The sequence below is a fragment of the Helicoverpa armigera genome, chromosome 9 (assembly GCF_030705265.1).
Source record: "Helicoverpa armigera isolate CAAS_96S chromosome 9, ASM3070526v1, whole genome shotgun sequence".
In the NCBI taxonomy this organism is placed as follows: Eukaryota; Metazoa; Arthropoda; class Insecta; order Lepidoptera; family Noctuidae; genus Helicoverpa; species Helicoverpa armigera.
The window spans coordinates 1-21,539 of NC_087128.1; the positions used below are offsets into that span (position 1 = coordinate 1).

At 48.5% G+C, this 21,539-nt stretch overlaps 1 protein-coding gene across 2 annotated transcripts; it reads left to right on the top strand.

Annotated features, from left to right (window-relative positions):
* The first annotated feature begins 8,088 nt into the window (after positions 1-8,088).
* Positions 8,089-21,442, top strand: LOC110379491 (uncharacterized). Of its 2 annotated transcripts, XM_049839276.2 has the most exons (7): positions 8,089-8,248; positions 10,342-10,462; positions 15,943-16,041; positions 16,714-16,823; positions 17,691-17,793; positions 17,867-17,927; positions 20,289-21,442. In XM_049839276.2, exons 4-7 carry the CDS (start codon positions 16,789-16,791, stop codon positions 20,789-20,791), a joined length of 702 nt encoding a protein of 233 aa, XP_049695233.2. In that variant the 5' UTR covers positions 8,089-8,248; positions 10,342-10,462; positions 15,943-16,041; positions 16,714-16,788; the 3' UTR covers positions 20,792-21,442. The 2 variants fall into 2 exon arrangements, with proteins under 2 accessions (XP_049695233.2, XP_063892398.1); XM_064036328.1 differs by having other exon boundaries at positions 17,691-17,927.
* Positions 21,443-21,539: the final 97 nt, after the last annotated feature.

Below are 21,539 nucleotides of genomic sequence, written 5' to 3' on the forward strand. Positions count from 1 at the left end.
CTGGCCTGGCCTGGCCTGGCCTGGCCTGGCCTGGCCTGGCCTGGCCTGGCCTGGCCTGGCCTGGCCTGGCCTGGCTGTGGCCTGGCCTGGCCTGGCCTGGCCTGGCCTGGCCTGGCCTGGCCTGGCCTGGCCTGGCCTGGCCTGGCCTGGCCTGGCCTGGCCTGGCCTGGCCTGGCCTGGCCTGGCCTGGCCTGGCTGGCCTGGCCTGGCCTGGCCTGGCCTGGCCTGGCCTGGCCTGGCCTGGCCTGGCCTGGCCTGGCCTGGCCTGGCCTGGCCTGGCCTGACTGGCCTGGCCTGGCCTGGCCTGGCCTGGCCTGGCCTGGCCTGGCCTGGCCTGGCCTGGCCTGGCCTGGCCTGGCCTGGCCTGGCCTGGCCTGGCCTGGCCTGGCCTGGCCTGGCCTGGCCTGGCCTGGCCTGGCCTGGCCTGGCCTGGCCTGGCCTGGCCTGGCCTGGCCTGGCCTGGCCTGGCCTGGCCTGGCCAGCCTGGCCTGGCCTGGCCTGGCCTGGCCTACCAGCCTGGCCTGGCCTGGCCTGGCCTGGCCTGGCCTACCTGGCCTGGCCTGGCCTGGCCTGGCCTGGCCTGGCCTGGCCACAGCCTGGCCTGGCCTGGCCTGGCCTGGCCTGGCCTGGCCTGGCCTGGCCTGGCCTGGCCTGGCCTGGCCTGGCCTGGCCTGGCCTGGCCTGGCTGGCCTGGCCTGGCCTGGCCTGACCTGGCCTGGCCTGGTTACAGCCCTGGCCTGGCCTGGCCTGGCCTGGCCTGGCCTGGCCTGGCCTGGCCTGGCCTGACCTGGCCTGGCCTGGCCTGGCCTGGCCTGGCCTGGCCTGTGGCCTGGCCTGGCCTGGCCTGTGGCCCCACCGGCCTGGCCTGGCTGGCCTGGCTGGCCTGAGCTGGCCTGGCCTGGCCTGGCCTGGCCTGGCCTGGCCTGGCCTGGCCTGGCCTGGCCTGGCCCCTGGCCCTGGCCTGGCCTGGCCTGGCCTGGCCTGGCCTGGCCTGGCCTGGCCTGGCCTGGCCTGGCCTGGCCTGGCCTGTGGCCTGGCCTGGCCTGGCCTGGCCTGGCCTGGCCTGGCCTGTGGCCTGGCCTGGCCTGAGCCTGGCCTGGCCTGGCCTGGCCTGGCCTGGCCTGGCTGGCCTGGCCTGGCTGGCCTGGCCTGAGCCTGGCCTGGCCTGGCCTGGCCTGGCCTGGCCTGAGCCTGGCCTGGCCTGGCCTGGCCTGGCCTGGCCTGGCCTGGCCTGGCCTGGCCTGGCCTGGCCTGGCCTGGCCTGGCCTGGCCTGGCCTGGCCTGGCCTGGCCTGGCCTGGCCACACCTGCAGGCCTGGCCTGGCCTGGCCTGGCCTGGCCTGGCCTGGCCTGGCCTGGCCAGCCTGGCCTGGCCTGGCCTGGCCTGGCCTGGCCTGGCCTGGCCTGGCCTGGCCTGGCCTGGCCTGGCCTGGCCTGGCCTGGCCTGGCCTGGCCTGGCCTGGCCTGGCCTGGCCTGGCCTGGCCTGGCCTGGCCTGGCCTGGCCTACAGCCTGGCCTGGCCTGGCCTGGCCTGACCTGGCCTGGCCTGGCCTGGCCTGGCCTGGCCTGGCCTGGCCTGGCCTGGCCTGGCCTGGCCTGGCCTGGCCTGGCCTGGCCTGAAGCCTGGCCTGGCCTGGCCTGGCCTGCCTGGCCTGGCCTGGCCTGGCCTGACCTGGCCTGGCCTGGCCTGGCCTGGCCTGAGCCTGGCCTGGCCTGGCCTGGCCTGGCCTGGCCTGGCCTGGCCTGGCCTGGCCTGGCCTGGCCTGGCCTGGCCTGGCCTGGCCTGGCCTGGCCTGGCCTGGCCTGGCCTGGCCTGGCCTGGCCTGGCCTGGCCTGAGCCTGGCCTGGCCTGGCCTGGCCTGGCCTGGCCTGGCCTGGCCTGGCCTGGCCTGGCCTGGGCTGGCCTGGCCTGGCCTGGCCTGGCCTGGCCTGGCCTGGCCTGGCCTGGCTTGGCCTGGCCTGGCCTGGCCTGTGGCCTGGCCTGGCCTGTGGCCTGGCCTGACCTGGCCTGGCCTGGCCTGGCCTGGCCTGGCCTGGCCTGAAGCCTGGCCTGAGCCTGAGCCTGGCCTGGCCTGGCCTGGCCTGGTGGCCTGGCCTGGCCTGGCCCTGGCCTGGCCTGGCCTGGCCTGGCCTGGCCTGGCCTGGCCTGGCCTGGCCTGGCCTGGCCCTGGCCTGGCCTGGCCTGGCCTGGCCTGGCCTGGCCTGGCCTGGCCTGGCTGGCCTGGCCTGGCCTGGCCTGGCCTGGCCTGGCTGGCCTGGCCTGGCCTGGCCTGGCCTGGCCTGGCCTGGCCTGGCCTGGCCTGGCCTGGCCTGGCCTGGCCTGGCCTGGCCTGGCCTGGCCTGGCCTGGCCTGGCCTGGCCTGGCCTGGCCTGGCCTGTGGCCTGGCCTGGCCTGACTGGCCTGGCCTGGCCTGACCTGGCCTGGCCTGGCCTGGCCTGGCCTGGCCTGGCCTGGCCTGGCCTGAGCCTGGCCTGGCCTGGCCTGGCCTGGCCTGGCCTGGCCTGGCCTGGCCTGGCCTGGCCCTGGCCTGGCCTGGCCTGGCCTGGCCTGGCCTGGCCTGGCCTGGCCTGGCCTGGCCTGGCTGGCCTGGCCTGGCCTGGCCTGGCCTGAGCTGGCCTGGCCTGGCCTGGCCTGGCCTGGCCTGGCCTGGCCTGGCCTGGCCTGGCCTGGCCTGGCCTGGCCTGGCCTGGCCCCTGGCCTGGCCTGGCCTGACCTGTGGCCTGGCCTGGCCTGGCCTGAGCCTGGCCTGGCCTGGCCTGGCCTGGCCTGGCCTGGCCTGGCCTGGCCTGGCCTGGCCTGGCCTGGCTGAAGCCTGGCCTGGCCTGGCCTGGCCTGGCCTGGCCTGGCCTGGCCTGGCCTGACTGGCTGGACTGGCCTGGCCTGGCCTGGCCTGGCCTGGCCGGCCTGGCCTGGCCTGACCTGGCCTGGCCTGGCCTGAAGGCCTGAGCCTGGCCTGAGCCTGGCCTGACCTGGCCTGGCCTGGCCTGGCCTGGCCTGGCCTGGCCTGGCCTGGCCTGGCCTGGCCTGGCCTGGCCTGGCCTGGCCTGGCCTGGCCTGGCCTGGCCTGGCCTGGCCTGGCCTGGCCTGTGGCCTGGCCTGGCCTGGCCTGGCCTGGCCTGGCCTGGCCTGGCCTGGCCTGGCCTGGCCTGGCCTGGCTGGCCACAGCCTGGCCACCGGCCTGGCCTGGCCTGGCCTGGCCTGGCCTGAGCCTGGCCTGGCCTGGCCTGGCCTGGCCTGGCCTGGCCTGGCCTGGCCTGGCCTGGCCTGGCCTGGCCTGTGGCCTGGCCTGGCCTGGCCTGGCCTGGCCTGGCCTGGCCTGGCCTGGCCTGGCCTGGCCTGGCCTGGCCGGCCTGGCCTGGCCTGGCCCCTGGCCTGGCCTGGCCTGGCCTGGCCTGGCCTGGCCTGGCCCTGGCCGGCCTGGCCTGGCCTGGCCTGGCCTGGCCTGGCCTGTGAGCTGGCCTGGCCTGGCCTGGCCTGGCCTGGCCCTGGCCTGGCTTGGCCTGAGCCAGGCCTGGCTGGCCAAGCCTGGCCTGGCCATGGCCTGGCCTGGCTGGCCTGGCCTGAACCTGGCCTGGCCTGGCATGGCCTGGGCGTACGGCCTGGCCTGGCCTGGCCCTGGCCTGAGCCTGGCCTGGCCTGGCCTGGCCTGGCCTGGCCTGGCCTGGCTGTGGCCTGGCCTGGCCTGGCCTGGCCTGGCCTGGCCTGAGCCTGGCCTGGCCTGGCCTGGCCTGGCCTGGCCTGGCCTGGCCTGGCCTGGCCTGGCCTGGCCTGGCCTGGCCTGGCCTGGCCTGGCCTGAGCCTGAGCCTGGCCTGGCCTGGCCTGGCCTGGCCTGGCCTGGCCTGGCCTGGCCTGGCCTGAGCCCCTGGCCTGGCCTGGCCTGGCCTGGCCTGGCTGGCCTGGCCTGGCCTGGCCTGGCCTGGCCTGGCCTGGCCCTGGCCTGGCCTGGCCCTGGCCTGGCCTGGCCCCTGGCCTGGCCTGGCCTGGCCTGGCCTGGCCTGGCCTGGCCTGGCCTGGCCTGGCCTGGCCTGGCCTGGCCTGGCCTGGCCTGAGCCTGGCCGGCCTGGCCCTGGCCTGGCCTGGCCTGGCCTGGCCTGGCCCTGGCCTGGCCTGGCCTGGCCTGGCCTAACCTGGCCTAACCTGGCCTCAACCCTGGCCTGGCCTGGCCTGGCCTAACCCTGGCCTTCAACCTGGCCTGGCCACAACCTGGCCTGGCCTGCCTGGCCTGGCCACAACCTGGCCTGGCCCCTGGCCTGGCCTACAACCTAACCTAACCCTGGCCTACAAGCCTGGCCTGGCCTAACCTAACCTAACCTAACCTAACCTAACCTACAACCTAACCTAACCTAACCTGGCCTAACCTAACCTGGCCTAACTTAACTCAACCCAGCCAAAGCCGAAACCTAACAGTAACCCAACAACTTGAGAGCCTGGCTTTGAGAACCAACGTCGCGAATAACCTTACGTAACAACAAGGGAATGCTTTGCTTAAACCAACAAAGAAGCGAACCTACACGTGGCAACGTCGCGAAACCCTAACTGAGAAACCTAACAGAAACCCAACGTCGCTTGAACCTAACAAGTAACCCTGAAGTTGGGTTTCTCAAGATGAAATTTCATTGAGTTTCTCAAAGTGCCGGATTTCACTATGTTAGTTGCTCAAGTTAGGTTTCGCGACTTGATAATTTACCCAAGACAAGTTTCGCTTTGTTAATTTAAATAAAGTTAGGTTTCCCTTCAGGTTACGTAAGATAGGTTTCGCGATGAGTTTCTCAAGTTAGGTTTCGCTATGTGGGTTTTCCGAACCGGTTTCGCATCGTTTCAAGGTTTCGCAGGTGGGTCGCTATTAGGTTGCTCAATGTTAGGTTTCGCGACGTTGGTTTCTCAGTTAGGTTTCGCTACGTTAGGTTACTTAAAGTTAGGTTTCGCTTTGTTAGGTTGAGTTAAGTTAGGTTTCCCTTGACAGGTTTACGTAAGTTAGGTTTCGCTATGTTGGGTTTCAAAGTTATTTTCGCTACGTTGGGTTACTTTAAGTTAGGTTTCGCTTTATTGGGTTACGTAAAGTTAGGTTTCGCGACGATTAGGTTACGTAAAGTCAGGTTTCGCTATGTTGGGTTGCTCAAAGTAAGGTTTCGCGACGTTGGGTTGCTCAAAGTAAGGTTTCGCTACGTTGGGTTACTTAAAGTTAGGTTTCGCTTTAAGGTTACGTAAAGTTAGTTTTCGCTTTGTTGGTTACGTAAAGTTAGGTTTCGCTATGTTGGGTTGCTCAAAGTAAGGTTTCGCGACGTTGGGTTGCTCAAAGTAAGGTTTCGCTACGTTGGGTTACTTAAAGTTAGGTTTCGCTTTGTTGGGTTACGTAAAGTTAGGTTTCGCTTTGTTATGTTTCTCAAAGTTAGGTTTCGCTATGTTGGGTTTCTCAAAGTTATTTTTCGCTACGTTGGGTTACTTTAAGTTAGGTTTTGCTTTGTTGGGTTACGTAAAGTTAGGTTTCGCGACGTTGGGTTTCTCAAAGTTAGGTTTCGCTATGTTGGGTTTCTCAAAGTTATTTTTCGCCACGTTGGGTTACGTAAAGTTAGGTTTCGCTTTGTTAGGTTACGCAAAGTTAGGTTTCACGGCGATTAGGTTTCTCAAAGTTAGGTTTCGCTATGTTGGGTTGCTCAAAGTAAGGTTTCGTCAAAAGTTAGGTTTCTATGGTTGGGTTGCTCAAAGTTAGGTTTCGCGACGTTGGGTTACGTAAAGTTAGGTTTCGCGAATTTCTCAAAGTTAGGTTTCGCTTTGTTGGGTTACGTAAAGTTAGGTTTCGCGACGTTGGTTACGTAAAGTCAGGTTTCGCTATGTTGGGTTGCTCAAAGTAAGGTTTGCGCGTTGGGTTGCTCAAAAGGCGTTACGTTGGTTACAAAGTTAGTTTTTTTTGGTTACGTAAATGGTTTTCGCTTTGTTTTACGTAAAGTTAGGTTTCGCTAAGGTTGCTCAAAAATAAGTTTCGCGACGTTGGGTTGCTCAAAGTAAGGTTTCGCTACGTTGGGTTACAAAGTTAGGTTTCGCTTTGTTGGTTACGTAAAGTTAAGGTTTCGCTTTATCATGTTTCTCAAAGTTAGGTTTCGCTATGTTGGGTTTCTCAAAGTTATTTTCGCTACGTTGGGTTACTTTAAGTTAGGTTTGAGGTTACGTAAGTTGGGTTTCGCGACGTTGGGTTTCTCAAAGTTAGTTTCGCTATGTTGGGTTTCTCAAAGTTATTTTCGCCACGTTGGGTTACGTAAAGTTAGGTTTCGCTTTATTGGGTTACGCAAAGTTAGGTTTCACGGCGTTAGGTTTCTCAAAGTTAGGTTTCGCTATGTTAGGTTGCTCAAAGTAAGGTTTCGCTACGTCGGGTTACTTAAAGTTAGGTTTCGCGACGTTGGTTTCTCAAAGTTAGGTTTCGCTACGTTAGGTTACCAAAGTTAGGTTTCCCTTTGTTAGGTTACGTAAAGTTAGGTTTCGCGACGAGGTTTCTCAAAGTTAGGTTTCGCTATGTTGGGTTTCTCAAAGTTAGGTTTCGCTATGTTGGGGTACGTAAAGTTAGGTTTCGCGACGTTGGGTTACGTAAAGTCAGGTTTCGCTACGTTGGGTTGCTCAATGTTAGGTTTCGCTTTGTTGGTTAAGTAAAGTTAGGTTTCCCTTTGTTAGTTACGTAAAGTTAGGTTTCGCGACGGGTTTCTCAAAGTTAGGTTTCGCTATGTTGGGTTTCTCAAAGTTATTTTCGCTACGTTGGGTTACTTTAAGTTAGGTTTCGCTTTGTTGGGTTACGTAAAGTTAGGTTTCGCGACGTTGGGTTACGTAAAGTCAGGTTTCGCTACGTTGTGTTGCTCAATGTTAGGTTTCGCTTCGTTGGGTTACTCAAAGTTAGGTTTCGGTATCTTTCTTTTGAAAGCTTATGTGTCATAAAATTGAGTTATTTTCACTCTGATAGTTAATTTTGTGATAGATATATGTGACAAAACATGTTTTGTCTTATCGGACTTATGGGGTGGGACTTTTGCCTACCAATCTCTATTTAGGTAATTATTATTTAGGTAAAATCAGTTTTTCGACCAAATTTTGAAAATTTGTTTTATACTTACTCTCAAACACATACCATTGGATAGCTCTCGCCGAGACGCTTCTTTTGACACCACTCGCGTTCCTATATCTTTTACAAAACGTCAAAAATGCCCCGCCCACCCACCCGGTGTGTACAAGGCAGGTAAACTTTGCCTCAAGGTCATATTCTTTAAATCGCGATTTTCGTGAAAGTTTGTTGGGAATAGCTTGTAGTCGACAGTAAATCTTGTTTTGTACTATAAAAGACCTTCTATATACACCTGAGACTCACCTGGTGTTTGGAAACGAACAATTGTTAGGTATTTTTTTTTGCTCCTGTCTTCCTGCGAGTTTATTTACCCGAGTCCGGAGGAAACCATTTAAAAATATCTCTTTTTCTTCTTCTCCTGCCCTGTACCCAACTTTATTTGGGGTCGGCGCAATATGTCATCCTCTCCCATTAAAATGACGTAGATATTATTGGTCCTGATATATTAGAGGTACATATACATGTCGGAGACTGTCATTAGTACGGACACTAAACGTCACGCAAGCGCGCCCTCTGGTGGCGTTTCCGGTGAAACAACATTTTGGCGCGCTTGGCAGAGTCGTGGTGGTCTTCGTGGCGTCCGCGTCTTGGTCGAGTCTTCGTCGAGTCTTCGTCGAGTCTTCGTGGAGTCGTCGCGTTACTGCCTAACGTCACATGTAGGTAGTGTACCTAGTGTTATTACATAGCGTTGGAGTACCTAAACTTATTGTAAAGTGTCTTGTTATTTTTGTATTGTAATGTAATGGTTCTTCTAACCTAACAGACAGACAAGTGTTGCTGGGGAGTTTGTTCCGCCACTTCTTCTCCCCAGCCAAAACACATAGGAAGTGGCGAAGGGTGGGCGTTTTGGGGGCTGTCTTTATTATAAGGTAAGAGTAAATAGACAAATAGACCCATCAGGCACAAATTTTGTGGCACCGCAACCTTTTTACTGTATGACTTTTGACAATATTCTGACGCTTGTCACGGTTTTGGGGTTATGTAGAAATGTTTATTAGTGGAGAGTTGAGACGGTCAAATCAAACTTTTCAAGAATTATAAAATGACTCTCTCACCTAAAAAGTATGTTTCTAATTATACTACTAGTACAGCTCAGAGAGGAGTACATGCTAAAGAAGTCGAATTGGGGAATACGAATTTGGGTAACTCCTTATACACACTTTTTATAGTTTTCTGCTGTGTGAAATTCCTGCGTTATATAAGTGCTGCTATTTCGGTCTTGTCTATTTGTACCACGCTATCATGGTTGAGGACATATTGGACTATTCAGGAGCTTCATTCCTAATATAGGCTGCGGGTCTACCCGCTTCCCGGGGAAACTATCAACGTTCAGGGTGGGGCAACATTTTAAAATAATATGTACCTAACTAGCAGTTTTGCCCCGATTAATTTGATTGTTATGTCTTATCTATACTAATATTATAAAGCTGAAGAGTTTGTTCGTTTGTTTGTTTGAACGCGCTAATCTCAGGAACTACTTTTCCGATTTGAACAATTCTTTCGGTGTTAGATAGCCCATTTATCGAGGAAGGCTACTTTTTATCCGGGTTCGTGCAGAGGTTCCCACGGGATGCGGGTGAAGAGAAGCTAGTATTAGTTTATATCTTGACACCCGCATCCCGTTTGAACTACTTCCCGTACCGGGATAAAAAGTAGCCTATAGCCTTCCTCGATAAATGCTCTATCTAACACTGAAAGAAATTTTCAATTCGGACCAGTAGTTCCTGAGATTAGCGCGTTCAAACAAACAAACTCTTCAGCTTTATAATATTAGTATACTTAGATAGTATACTTTCAGGTACATAGGTATTAATAGTTATTTTCATCCCACCATCTCGGATAGAGTAGTTTTACCCTTTGATATCTGAGCGCAAAACCCGTTTTTATCCTCTAGAGCGGCAAACTGATTTGAATTTAGAACATCGTGTGATAATACTCCATTTGTGACAATCTTGATAAAACTTTTCAAAGAAATGCATATCAAACAAATAAAATACTGCTTAAAATAATTATTCAATTAATTAAGTAATTTTTATTATTGTTTTTACATAGATTTTTAACCTCGTTTCATTTTTAAAATGAGTTTTTAAATAAATGAACTTTAATAGGTACTTCATTTTAATTTTTGATACTCATATGTGCGCGCCATTTTGTTTTTTGCATTTAGTAATTTCCTCGATGAGGTGGGATGAAAAGTTACGTGTTGCACTCGAGTGCAAAGATTTTTCACCTTGTGCTCTTTTGATTCCCTCGCTATCGCTCAGGATTCTAATTATTGAAACACTCGCTACGCTCGTGTTTCAATTTTAGAATCCTTCGCTTGCTCGGTCATCAAAATTGAGCACGCGGTTAAAAACTTTGCACTCTTGTATATACAAATAACTATTGTACGCAAGAGTGCAAAGTTGCTTTATAACCGCGGGCTATATTATTGAGCAAGAAGGATTCTAAAATTGAAACAAGTGTGTAGCGAGTACCTATTTCAAATATTAGAATCCTGAGCAAGTATGAGGGCGCGGGTTCGGTTCCAGGTCAGGCAAGTACCAATGCAACCTTTCTAAGTTGGTATGTACTTTCTAAGTATATCTTACGGCCAGTTTCTTCATCAAAAGTTAAAGTTAAAGTAATGTCTAAAGTAAAAGTAACGGTGGAATACGTTTTTTCAAGGCTAAAGTGACAGCAAAACTAATAGAAAAATTGAATTTGAACTTTTACTTTGGCTTTAACTTTTGATGAAGAAACTGGCTGTTAGACACCAATGACTATGTTTCGGAAGGCACGTTAAACTGTGGGTCCCGGCTGTCATTGAACATCCTTGTCAGTCCGACAGAAGCTAGTAAGTCTGACTCCAGTCTAACCAAGGGGTATTGGGTTGCCTGGGTAACTGGGTTGAGGAGGTCAGATAGGCATTCGCTCCTTGTAAAGCACTAGTACTTAGCTGAATCCGGTTAGACTGGAAGCCGACCCCAACATAGTTGGGAAAGGCTCGGAGGATGAGAATCCTGAGCGATAGCGAGGGAATCAAAAGAGCACAAGGTGAAAAATCTTAGCACTCGAGTGCAACACAGAACTTTTCATCCCACCTCATCGGGGAAATTAGGTAGGTTCTAAATGCAAAAAAAGTGTAGAACCGCGAGTAAAAAACGTAAGCGGTTCGTGTCTCAGCGTAGGTACGGGGTAGGTATGTATATCGCACGGAATGGTGTGTGTTTGTATGGTTGCATGTCGCGGGCAGAACTGGACATGTCGGCGTCGACGCCCTGCGCGGCCGAGAGCAGCGCGGGCTCGGCCGGGCGCGCGCGGACGCGGGCCAGCCGCCCGTCGCCTCCAATGACGAGACAGGTTCCTACCTCCAGGTGCATAACAACCCTTGTTTTACATAGGTACCTACTCGTTCAATCAATTTTATATTATACTAGCTTTTGCCCGCGGCTTCGCTCCCGTCAACTGACTTCTCTACTTTTACCTATTTTTTTTTCATAAGAACCTCCTGTGTTACGGCGCCTACGACTTTATAACTAGCAAACCACAAATACGTGTACAATTGCCATTCCAATAATCAGGCGCCGCGCAGCAGAGTTAACGGTGCTAGAAGTAGCAATTCATTCTGTCAGCGTCGCTCCACTGTTCACATATTTTTTGATTATAAGTTTTAATTGCTAAAAGGGCTTTCATTTGCTCCATTGTGTACCTAAATATACATAATGTGGCTCTCCGGCGGGGAATCGATCGGGAATCGACCCGGTCTCCCGTGTGACAGGCGGGGATACTGACCACTATACTAATTTGCTCCATTATGTATATTTAGGTACACAATGGAGCAAATGAAAGCCCTTTTTTAGCAATTAAAACTATATCAAAAATATGGAACAGTGGAGCGGACGCTGAAAATAATTGCTACTTTCTAGCACCGTTAACTTGCGCTGATTATTGGAATGGCAATTGTACACGTATTTGCGGTTTGCTAGTTATAAAGTCGTAGGCGCCGTAACATCCTGACAATAACAAACACAACAAAAAAGAATTAGCCAAATTGGTCCAGGCGTTGTTGAGTTATGCGCTTACCAACACATTTTGCGATTCATTTTTATATTATAGGTAGAAGATTTTATAACCCTATCGATATGTGTAGGTAGGTACAGCATATATTTGTAAAAATAGTTTTATACTGCTGTATATATATCTTTAGCTTTTCATGGTGTCCAGTTGTTATAATGCACCTGCATGTCTTGTTCGAATCTACAGATTCGAATCCAGGCAAGTACCTAACAATGTTTAAGTTTAGTTATATTATTTACATTTTTTGAATAATAGCCATGCCTTCTTACTGTTAATAGAGGGTATGCACATCCGTACTTTCCTATACCTACTCGTGGTTTCTAATTAAACACTGATTATTGTTATGTGTAAGTATTATACGAGATGTGAAATACCTGTTATTAAAAATTGGTCTCAGAGTTTTTTTTTTATATGGTGCAGAGTCAAATCATTTATTTCATTTTATTCACAGGCACTTATTAAGCGTCAAAAAATAAAAAAAATTGTCTTACTCGTCTTATATAGTAACTAGCTGTTGCCCGCAACTTCGTCTGCGTGGGCAATATAGAATAGTCAAAATACTACTTATCCCGTAGGTGCATTCTTTCACGTGACAGTATAATTAGGATTAGCACTTAGCAGTAGCATAGATTCATTGATCAAGGTTGTGTTGTGGATGTGACCATTTATCTAAACAAAGTTTGTGACGTTGTGAATATCTCTGGATCTAGTCAGCCAATTTGGAAAATTATTACGTATTGTGCGTAAGTTATTTTCACAGGAAACAGCTATAATCTATGTTTATACTTATGCTTTGAGTCTGACAAAGCTGTCATTTGTAAATTTTCTGCAGCTGCTGCGACTAATCAGAAGCCAGAAAGTCTGTCAGTCTTACCATGGATATCGTCTTGTGTAGTTGACTGGATTGAAAATAGGTAGATAGGTAGTCGCTCCAAGCAAAATATTGGTACTCAAACAGATTCGGTGACTGGAAGCCAACACCAACATAGTTGGGGAATAGCTGGATGGATGATAAAATGAGTCATCATCATCAGCAGGCGCATAGGGTAGGATAGTTTCACTTACTCAGTATGGTAAGGCTGACCCCACATTAGGCGTGCGCGATCATCGGGCGTGTGAGTAGCGCGGGCGTCGCGAGCGCGCTGCGTGAACGTCGCGTTTTGCTGCCCTGCGGCATGTGTGAAGAGTGCAAGCGACGCGCTGGCGGCGAGCACGCGGCGCTCGAGTTGCGTATTTACCCTTCGCCCGCTATCCCCGCCGCCCGCTAAACGCCTTAGCAGTTAAACGTCAGGAGAGCGGCGCGTGCGTGCCGCGAGCGCGCTGCAAATGCCGCAGGGCAGCAAAACGCGACGCTCACGCAACGCGCTCGCGACGCACACGCGGCCCCCGCGCTTCTCACACGCCCGAGGATCGCGCACGCCTAATATGGTGGCCTAAGCCGGGACTCCACCGAAATGTTTGCATTAGTTCACGAATAGGCAAAATGTACGTATCTGTGAGAGTCCACTTCATGTGTTCGTACTTGAAACCTGCAGTTTTGCCAAGATTTTCAAAATGTACGCTCGCAATTTGTCATTTCTTGGTGGAGCCAGCAAATCAAAAGAAACATAAGTGTTGTATACTGTGCGTCACTACCGCACACCGGGAAAATTTCGCTCTTGCGGAGGACGTATATTTTGTGCCACACGTAAACAGAGCGACAGTAAGTATCCACCGAAACACTTTCAAAGATCTGATGAACGAACAAATCAGACCTGACTTGGTCACCTGGGGCCAATCAGAGCTCTATGAAGCGATAATACGCTTTGGCTCCTACTGTTATTGTGGTTTCTGAAGATTTATTCACCTCATTCAACGATGAATGTAATTCTGATGGCGACGTTGGCAGATCAACTCTTTTGACTTCTCGAATAGGATACCATTGGTTTTTGTGCTATGCACACCTGCAATGCATTCTGGATTAGGATAGGATATAGGTGGATAGGATTTGCAACAGAGAACAATTCTGTCTTTGTGATTAAATGACATCAAACGTAGTTTTATATAAAAGGTATTTTTTTAGACTTGGCTCGGGTCGTACTGAGACTGTTCGTAATCGTGAACAGTGTATTTGCGATCAGAAGTTGAAAGTAAGCATGTCTCTGGTATGCGGCGCGCAATTTGTACGTTTTCAGACGCATAAAGCATTGTACGTGTGTATGGTATTAAATAGAGAAAGCTCCCATTCCTTATCTGCATTTGTATCTGTTCTTGTTTTTAAAGCTACAGAATCCTACATTACCTACCTCACGCTTAGCAGCGCTTGCGAGATAGATCCTCATTTCTTCTAGGATTAAGTTTACATATTTTGCATCAGAAAAATAATTAAGGTCTACTTAATACTACTCACTCAAAGTAATTTGTTTTAAGGCCACCACATTAGTGGAAGATAAGCTAAACTATGTTTATGAAAAATTCTGATATGAACTCCATCTGTAACTTTAAATGATAATTAATTGTTCCACTAAAGTCATCATTTTGACATAATGTTCAAAAAATAATTTAGATGGCACCGTTTTAAATTTGGCTGAGAACTATTAATTTTCTTTTCATCAAGGTAATAATTATAGTTGGATTTTGATGTGGCACGGCAAACTGACAAACACTATTGAAATGTCTATCGAAAAATTACACTACGTGTTAAAATATGGTGAATTACGGAAAATACACAACTCCATCTGTTGAAATAATAATCCTCTATAAAGAATGTATGGTAATATTGTCATTTACCACCTCGCTCCTTTGACTAATTTGATGTATTTTATCTACCACAGATACCACAGATGGAGCTACTTTAACCTTGGCTAAACAAAATTTTCATATTTTTTTTTCTTCCGAAGTTACTTATAAAGGTGTGATTTTCTGTGTAAAGATTAATAATAGGCCGATCAACTAATATAAGTACAACATTCAAATGTACAGTTTTGACAAATAGATTGCGTGTCGTAATATTTTACATCTTGAATTCACAAAATTAATCATATCTTTTGATAGAATGAATCGATTTCGATGAAACAAAAACTAAATAATACCCCAAGTTACGTAGAATTTTTGTATATAAGCATTGTCTGCATTTAATTCGTAGATTTTACGTGAATCCCGAACAAACAAACAGACAAACAGACAAAAATTACAAAAATGATGGAAATGGGTTCTGTTAGTTATCCTTTAACATGCTGGCTATTTTTTTTGTCAATTTCTTCAATGTACAAAAATTACTTTTCTACAGATTTATTATATGTATAGACTTATAAAGGTGTGATTTTCTGTGTAAAGATTAATAATAGGCCGATCAACTAATATAAGTACAACATTCAAATGTACAGTTTTGACAAATAGATTGCGTGTCGTAATATTTTACATCTTGAATTCACAAAATTAATCATATCTTTTGATAGAATGAATCGATTTCGATGAAACAAAAACTAAATAATACCCCAAGTTACGTAGAATTTTTGTATATAAGCATTGTCTGCATTTAATTCGTAGATTTTACGTGAATCCCGAACAAACAAACAGACAAACAGACAAAAATTACAAAAATTATGGAAATGGGTTCTGTTAGTTATCCTTTAACATGCTGGCTATTTTTTTTGTCAATTTCTTCAATGTACAAAAATTACTTTTCTACAGATTTATTATATGTATAGATAAAATAAATAGTCAATAAAGGACAATGCCTAAAAACGTCCCCACCCACCAACAGACTTGAAAGTAGTGTCATTGGATGCGCCTCATTTAATAGATCATTTCTTATTATGTATTTTCTTATTAAGTATGGGGTTTAGGAACTATAAGACAATTTAGTATCCTTAATAATCAATTAACTTCAAGTTTGTTAACCAATTACTCGGAGTTGGGTGGACCGATTTTGATGTTTTTATTTTTATTTTACAGAATCTATCTCAAAGTTAGTCTAATTTAATTTTCATTAAGATCTTTTAAGCAGTTTTTGAGTTATCATCGGTTAAAATAATCGGTATGAAGAGGCAATGTAGGATGTCTTAAGGACACCTTCACCACCACCAACAGACTTGAAACTAGTGTCATCGGAAGCGCCCCCTTTGATAGATCATAATTATCATAGCAATTTAATCCAAATGTATGGGATTTTGGAAATATCCGTCATTCTATTATCTTTGCATTAAAAAAAAAGTCATCAAAATCGGTCGACGCAACTCCGAGTAATTGGTTAACAAACTTGAAGTTAATTGATTATTAAGGATACTAAAATGTCGTGTATTTCCAAAACCCCATACATTTGGAATAAATCGTTTTGATAATCATGATCTATCGAAGGATGCGCTTCCGATGACACTAGTTTCAAGTCTGTTGGTGGGTGGGGACAGGGTCCATACAAAATCCGGCATTGTCCTTTAATAGGTTCATCTTTTTAATTTGCCATGCGTTCTAATTATTGAATTTTAGAATCCTTCGCTTGCTCGGTCATCAAAATTGAGCCCGCGGTTAAAAAGCAACTTTGCACTCTTGTATAACAGTAACTATTTCAAAATACTTTATGTACAGTCAACTTCAGGTCAGTGGTAACAGTTTTATAGGAAAATCGTACTTATTACTATTGAGTTAAGGTGCATGACAGTTACCACTGATGTGCAGTCTACCGTACAAAAATGACTTCTCTCAAAATATATTATAATTATGTAGGTAAGTATAATATCCTGTACTTGTTGTAAGAAACGGGTTGTATGAAATGACATTGACGTGCCTTATTCGGCAGGTTGTGGTGGAGAAGCACCGGCGCGCCCGCAGCTCGCCCCCCCCGCGCGCCGCCTCGCCGCGCCTGCCCGCCGCCTCCAGCCCGCTCGCGTACAACCAGGTCATTCACACATTCAGGTTCCATAATAGTATTCAGATCGAGATCTGGTCATTGAAACTGAGAAATTCCGAAAGTTGGAGGCATTCATAAGGTAAAAATTGAACACTTAGGTGTACATACATATATCTGAAAATATTACCAACTAAACTAGCTAATCCCGCGAACTTCGTATCGTTTAAACCTTCCCTGGAACTCAGCTAAATCGGTTCAGCCATTCTCGAGTTTTAGTCAGCAATTCATTTTTATATATAAGAAGATAGGTACCTACCTACCTAGGTAAAACAGTGAAGGCATCAAGCTAACGATAATGGAGACGTCAAACTTGAGGAATGATCACTTAAAAACGGAAAATAATAAAGCATAGCTGCATCCACTAACCACCGATTTTCAGAAAAATACGTAGGTACACGATTTTTTTGGGTTTAATTTTTTGTAGGGTTCTGGACTCTTTCTGTCTGTCTGTCCGTACCGTGTCATTCCGTGTCCATTCCTGGATATATAGGTATTCAGTGGTCGGTAACAATAGAATTGATTTGAAAAATCCTTTCACTGTTGCGACCATCCAGACTACCTAACTAGACTAGCACCGAGTACCTAACAGGGTATATTTTGTCCGGGGACGGGGCCGCGGACGGAATAGCCGGTGAATAATATGTTGGAGACATCGGTCAGGGCGGGCGCGGCGACGGCGGCGGCGTGTACGTGCTGCCGCACCCGCTGCTGCTGGCGTGTCCGGCCGGCTCGCCCATGTGCACTGCACTGCAGGCGCATCCCTACTTTGCGTAAGTTGCTTTTAGGTTACAGTACTGGGGCCGGCTGCGGGATGCTTCGGAAGGTTTCCGTGGCACTGGGGCTCGCTTCCGCTAAATTAATATGATAGGTAATTGGGTAACAATTGAATCAGAATACCTAGCAGTTTGAACGGGCATTCTGCTACTAATATAAGACCAATCGTATTCCAATGACATTTCTTTGGTTTTTATTTATTTAATAACAAGGGAACACCAACAGCTTCTGTGTGCAAATTAACAATACCTACTTAATACATGTGAACTAAAAACAACTAGGTAAGTATCTAATGTATGTCTACTGGGGCCCATTTCTCCTAAGTGAATAATGTCAAAATCGAATAGAAATTCTAATCGCAATATGATCGCAATAGCAGTTTTAACCATATCATATCGGGAATTTGCTACTAATATAAGACCAATCGTATTCCAACGACATTCGATTGGTTTGCGATTGGTCTGCTATTTTGGTGATTTTGGTCTATACGGTAGTTTGCTCTACAATTATTGCAATAGTTAATCATTTGCAGATAAAATGATTCATTATTGAATGACAGAAAAGGATAAAAACGTTTATTTCAAAGAAAAAATAGCAGAATGCCACATACGTTTCAATCGTAATCGAGTCGGGATTGGATCGCAGTCGAACGTGAATCGTACGTTGCTTAAGTAAAATTAGGAGAATCGGGCCCCTGGTCTACACGGCTAAGTGCGGCTCCACAGAGATTTAGTATAATGTTTAATTCAGATTAATGTCCAAGTAGGTATATGGGTTGCTTTGAGATTCTATCGTGCCTTCCAGTCAGAGAATTCTATTCTGTAGTAAGAACAAATTTAAATGAAGGTTATTGGTGCCCGCAGACGCAGCGGGCGCGCGCTGGCGGACGCGGCCACGTCGCCGAGCCGCGCCGCGCCGCCCCCTGCGCGCGCCGCCTCGCCGCCGCCGGCGCCCCCGCATCCTCCGGTCTGCGTTACAACTACTCCTAACCCTGCATCGACGTCAACATAGTGTACTTACCTACAACTTTCATTTTCAGAAAAAGTATCATACTTGGAAATTACTTCGAGGCATCGGTATGGAAAGATCGTACGAAAACGGTACGTCTTAAAATTATAAATTTAAAAAAACCCCCGACCCAAAAAAAGTACGCAATAATTATGACAAAAGGTTAAAAACGCTAAACCCTATAAAAAGCAAAAAATAACTTTTAACACTACGTAAACTAAATTTTGTCGTGTCGGGGGACCGCTCTAATTCATTACTTTAGATACGTGTTTTTTTTTAAACGAATGTTGTAATTAGGTAGGTATCATTTGATTTATGTAAGTATTTATGAAGGTAAAAAGCGGTCCCCCGACACGCCAAAATTTAGTTTACGTAGTGTTAAAAGTTATTTTTTGCTTTTTATAGGGTTTAGCGTTTTTAACCTTTTGTCATAATTATTGCGTACTTTTTTTGGGTCGGGGGTTTTTTTAAATTTATAATTTAATTTTATTTCATGCTTTTTAAAGGAGCTCCTTAACTTTTCCTTCTTTCATTTAATTTATTTTATCTTAAGATGGGGTAGCTATATATATGCGATCTCGGCCAAAGGAAGCTGTTTAATAATCCTCATGACAAACTGGCTCTGGGAGAATTGCACAGATTGAGAAACAATAAAGACCTTTGGACATTCTAGATTTTCAGCAAAAATATAAATCGGTTTAGCCGTTTCATTCCGGTATTCCAGGGTTTCATCCGCCACATCCCATTTCCAGCATCAGGTTCTCGTCAATCAGAAACATGAAGAGAACTCGTCAAGACAAATTCAACGAGCCCAAACTCGATGGGTTTAATAAAAGGCAGTTCAGGGTTACGTCTCCTACCTTCGTGCCCTAACAGCAGACCAGCTCAGTGGTTCCAAAAGACATTAGTGTTTCAAATTTCAGATCCCACATATACTTGCAAGTAAACTGAGCGTGTAACATTCCTATCACACCTAGCAAACGAGCTGATGACCTTGAAGACCTGAACCGATTTCCACCAAACATAGCTAAGAACACTCCCGACTGACATACCTTTTAAACAAAAAAAACCGCATTACAATCGGATCATCCGTTTGGGAGCTACGATGCCACATACACACACACACACACACACACACACACATACACACAGACACGTCAAACTTATAACACCCCGTCGTTTTTGCGTCGGGGGTTAAAAATATTCCCCACGGTTGGTTACCTACACATTTTCTGAAATTGGCCGCTTTTTTAGTGTTCCGTAGACAAATGGGAACTCTTATAGTTTCGACTTGTCACATAATCTGTCTGTGTTCCTTGTGTATTTAATGTTAATAAGCCCCGCAGGGCATCTGAGGCGGATGACGGGAAGTAGCGACCCCGCGGGGCTATATATCAGAGTGCTCCAGGGACAGTATACTGTCCCCCATCTCCGGTCTGCCGGAGTGAAGCATGACGGGGGATAGGTCTCCCGCCTCTTGGCTTGCCTTTATCGGCCGGTCAGAGTGGAGTCGCTAGAGCAGGGTTAGCAGCCCTGCTCGGAGGATAAGTGCCTCGTGGTAAGTGGCGAGTGGGCCGGTGATGCTGGACCCACAGGGAGCGCGTGATCTGCGTTTAAAGTCCGCCGAGGTATCCTCACCTTTCAGCCGCTCATGTACCTGTTGCCCTCTTGTTGCGATTTAGCGACTGATTCCCGGGGGCCCAGTAAGTGAGCTGGCGAGTCTCCACCTGCCATTTTTACATGTATTAATTACATTGTCATCGGCAGGTGCCATAGTTCCCGTAGTTTCCCCATTCCTAGCCCATTAGCATCCCATCACAATAGCCCAAGTAGTTTTCATCCATAGTTAGCAATAGTTTAGCACAGAACCGGGGATTGTCCTTGGATACCTGCATTTCTATAGTGTATACAGGGATAATCGTCGGTTTTGTGTCACCATTTCATTAAAGTTGTCTCAAAAGGGCTTCAGCGTGTTGGCTTCGGCCCCACGTTCGCCTCCCAAAAATCCGGGACTCTATAGTCCCGAGGTCTGGTAGAGATATACAAGATTATAATAATATGTTGGTAGGTATTCAGTGCTAATTTTGGATTGTGTGAACCGAAATTATTTTTTTGTTTGAAATCACCCTAAAATTTTTTTCTATATAAAACACGTTTGTTGAATAGGAGCCCCCCAAATATTTATTTTATTGTAGTTTTCAGTATATGTTGTTATAGCGGCAACAGAAATACATCATCTGTGAAAATTTCAACTCTTTAACTATCACGGTTCATGAGATACAGCCTGGTGACAGACGGACGGACGGACGGACAGAGGAGCGAAAACAATAGGGTCCCGTTTTACCCTTTGGGTACGGAACTCTAAAAATAAAGAATCAGACCATACTATATAGGTAGTCTGTGTCTAATATCCGTCTGCGTATTAGACACGGGTAGTGAGTCGGTGTGCACAGAGCCTGACCGCGTGGAGCTGTACTACTTCGAGCACGGCGCGGGCGAGTTCCTGAGCGCGTGGTCGGGCGAGCGCGTGACGCGGCTGGAGCGCGCGGCGCGGCCGGCGCAGCGCCTGGCGCGCGCCGCGCTGGCCGAGCTGCTGGCGGCGCCGCGCCTGCTGGCCGCTGCCCGTGGCGCTGCTGCTGCAGCTGGCGCGCTGCGCGCTGGCGGCGCTGCGCGGCGCGGCGGCGGGGCTGCTGCAGACGGCGTCCGACGTGGCGCTCAAGCCGGCGCTGGCGCTGACGTTCAACGCGCTGCTGCAGCCGCTGCTGGTGTTCGCGCAGAACGTGTCGCGCGGCGTGCGGGCGGCGCTGCAGCCGCTGGCGGCGCTGCTGGGCGACGTGGCGGAGCCGGCGCGGCTGCTGGCCGCCGTGCGCCTTGTGGATGTGCGCCTTACCTGCCCGCACCATACCGTCTAGCCACCAATATAACATTCACCGAAATATTGCTGGTTTTTATCTAAATAAAAATGCCCTGCAGTTTGGTATTCTACTGTGCTTCTTAGCTGGGGCACGGTTCCACTAATTTCACTTAAGCGACATAAACGATTCACATCCGACTGAGATACAATCACGACTCAATTACGATTGAAGCGTATGTGGCATTTTGCTATTTTTTTTCTTTTAAATAAACGTTTTTATCCGTTTGTGATTCAATAATGAATCATATTGTCTGCAAATTATTGCAATATGATTGTTGAGCAAACTACCGTATAGACTATAGACCAAACGACAGACCAATATCGAATGTCATTGGAATACGATTGGTCTTAAATTAGTAGCATAATGCCCGGTAAGGCTATAACTGCTAATGCGATTCAATTTCTATTCAATTTTGACATTATTAACTTAGCAGAATCGGGCTGTAGTGTTTTTTCAAGATGGTGTCTTAATAACAGAACTTAGTTTTCAGGTTTTTTACTAAAATAGTTTATGATTTTAATTGTAATTTTAATCAATAAAACCTTTTATGGATTGTCAAAAAGAAGTTATTTAGTAGATACATAGAGTTCCTGGAAGCATTCATAAATTGTGGCCGCTATCTTCTTCGTATAAAAATGAACTAAGTATATCGTTTTATCGCGTATATCATTAAGAAATTACGTCTTGGATAGAACGTAAAAGACAGAGACGCCCACAGTCGTCGCTCAGCATTGCAGAGCGCCCCCCCGAGCGGCTCATGAGAATTTATTATTTTGTAAACCGTATGTC

What these genes read in the sequence shown, in the direction of transcription:
- LOC110379491 (XM_064036328.1), top strand. Translation starts at nt 8,149, where the DNA reads ATGACTCTCTCACCTAAAAAGTATGTTTCTAATTATACTACTAGTACA. An exon ending in GCCCGCTCGCGTACAACCAG is followed by an intron (nt 16,042 to 16,713) that starts GTCATTCACACA and finishes GACATCGGTCAG; the next exon opens with GGCGGGCGCGGCGACGGCGG. An exon ending in CAGGCGCATCCCTACTTTGC is followed by an intron (nt 16,824 to 17,690) that starts GTAAGTTGCTTT and finishes TGGTGCCCGCAG; the next exon opens with ACGCAGCGGGCGCGCGCTGG.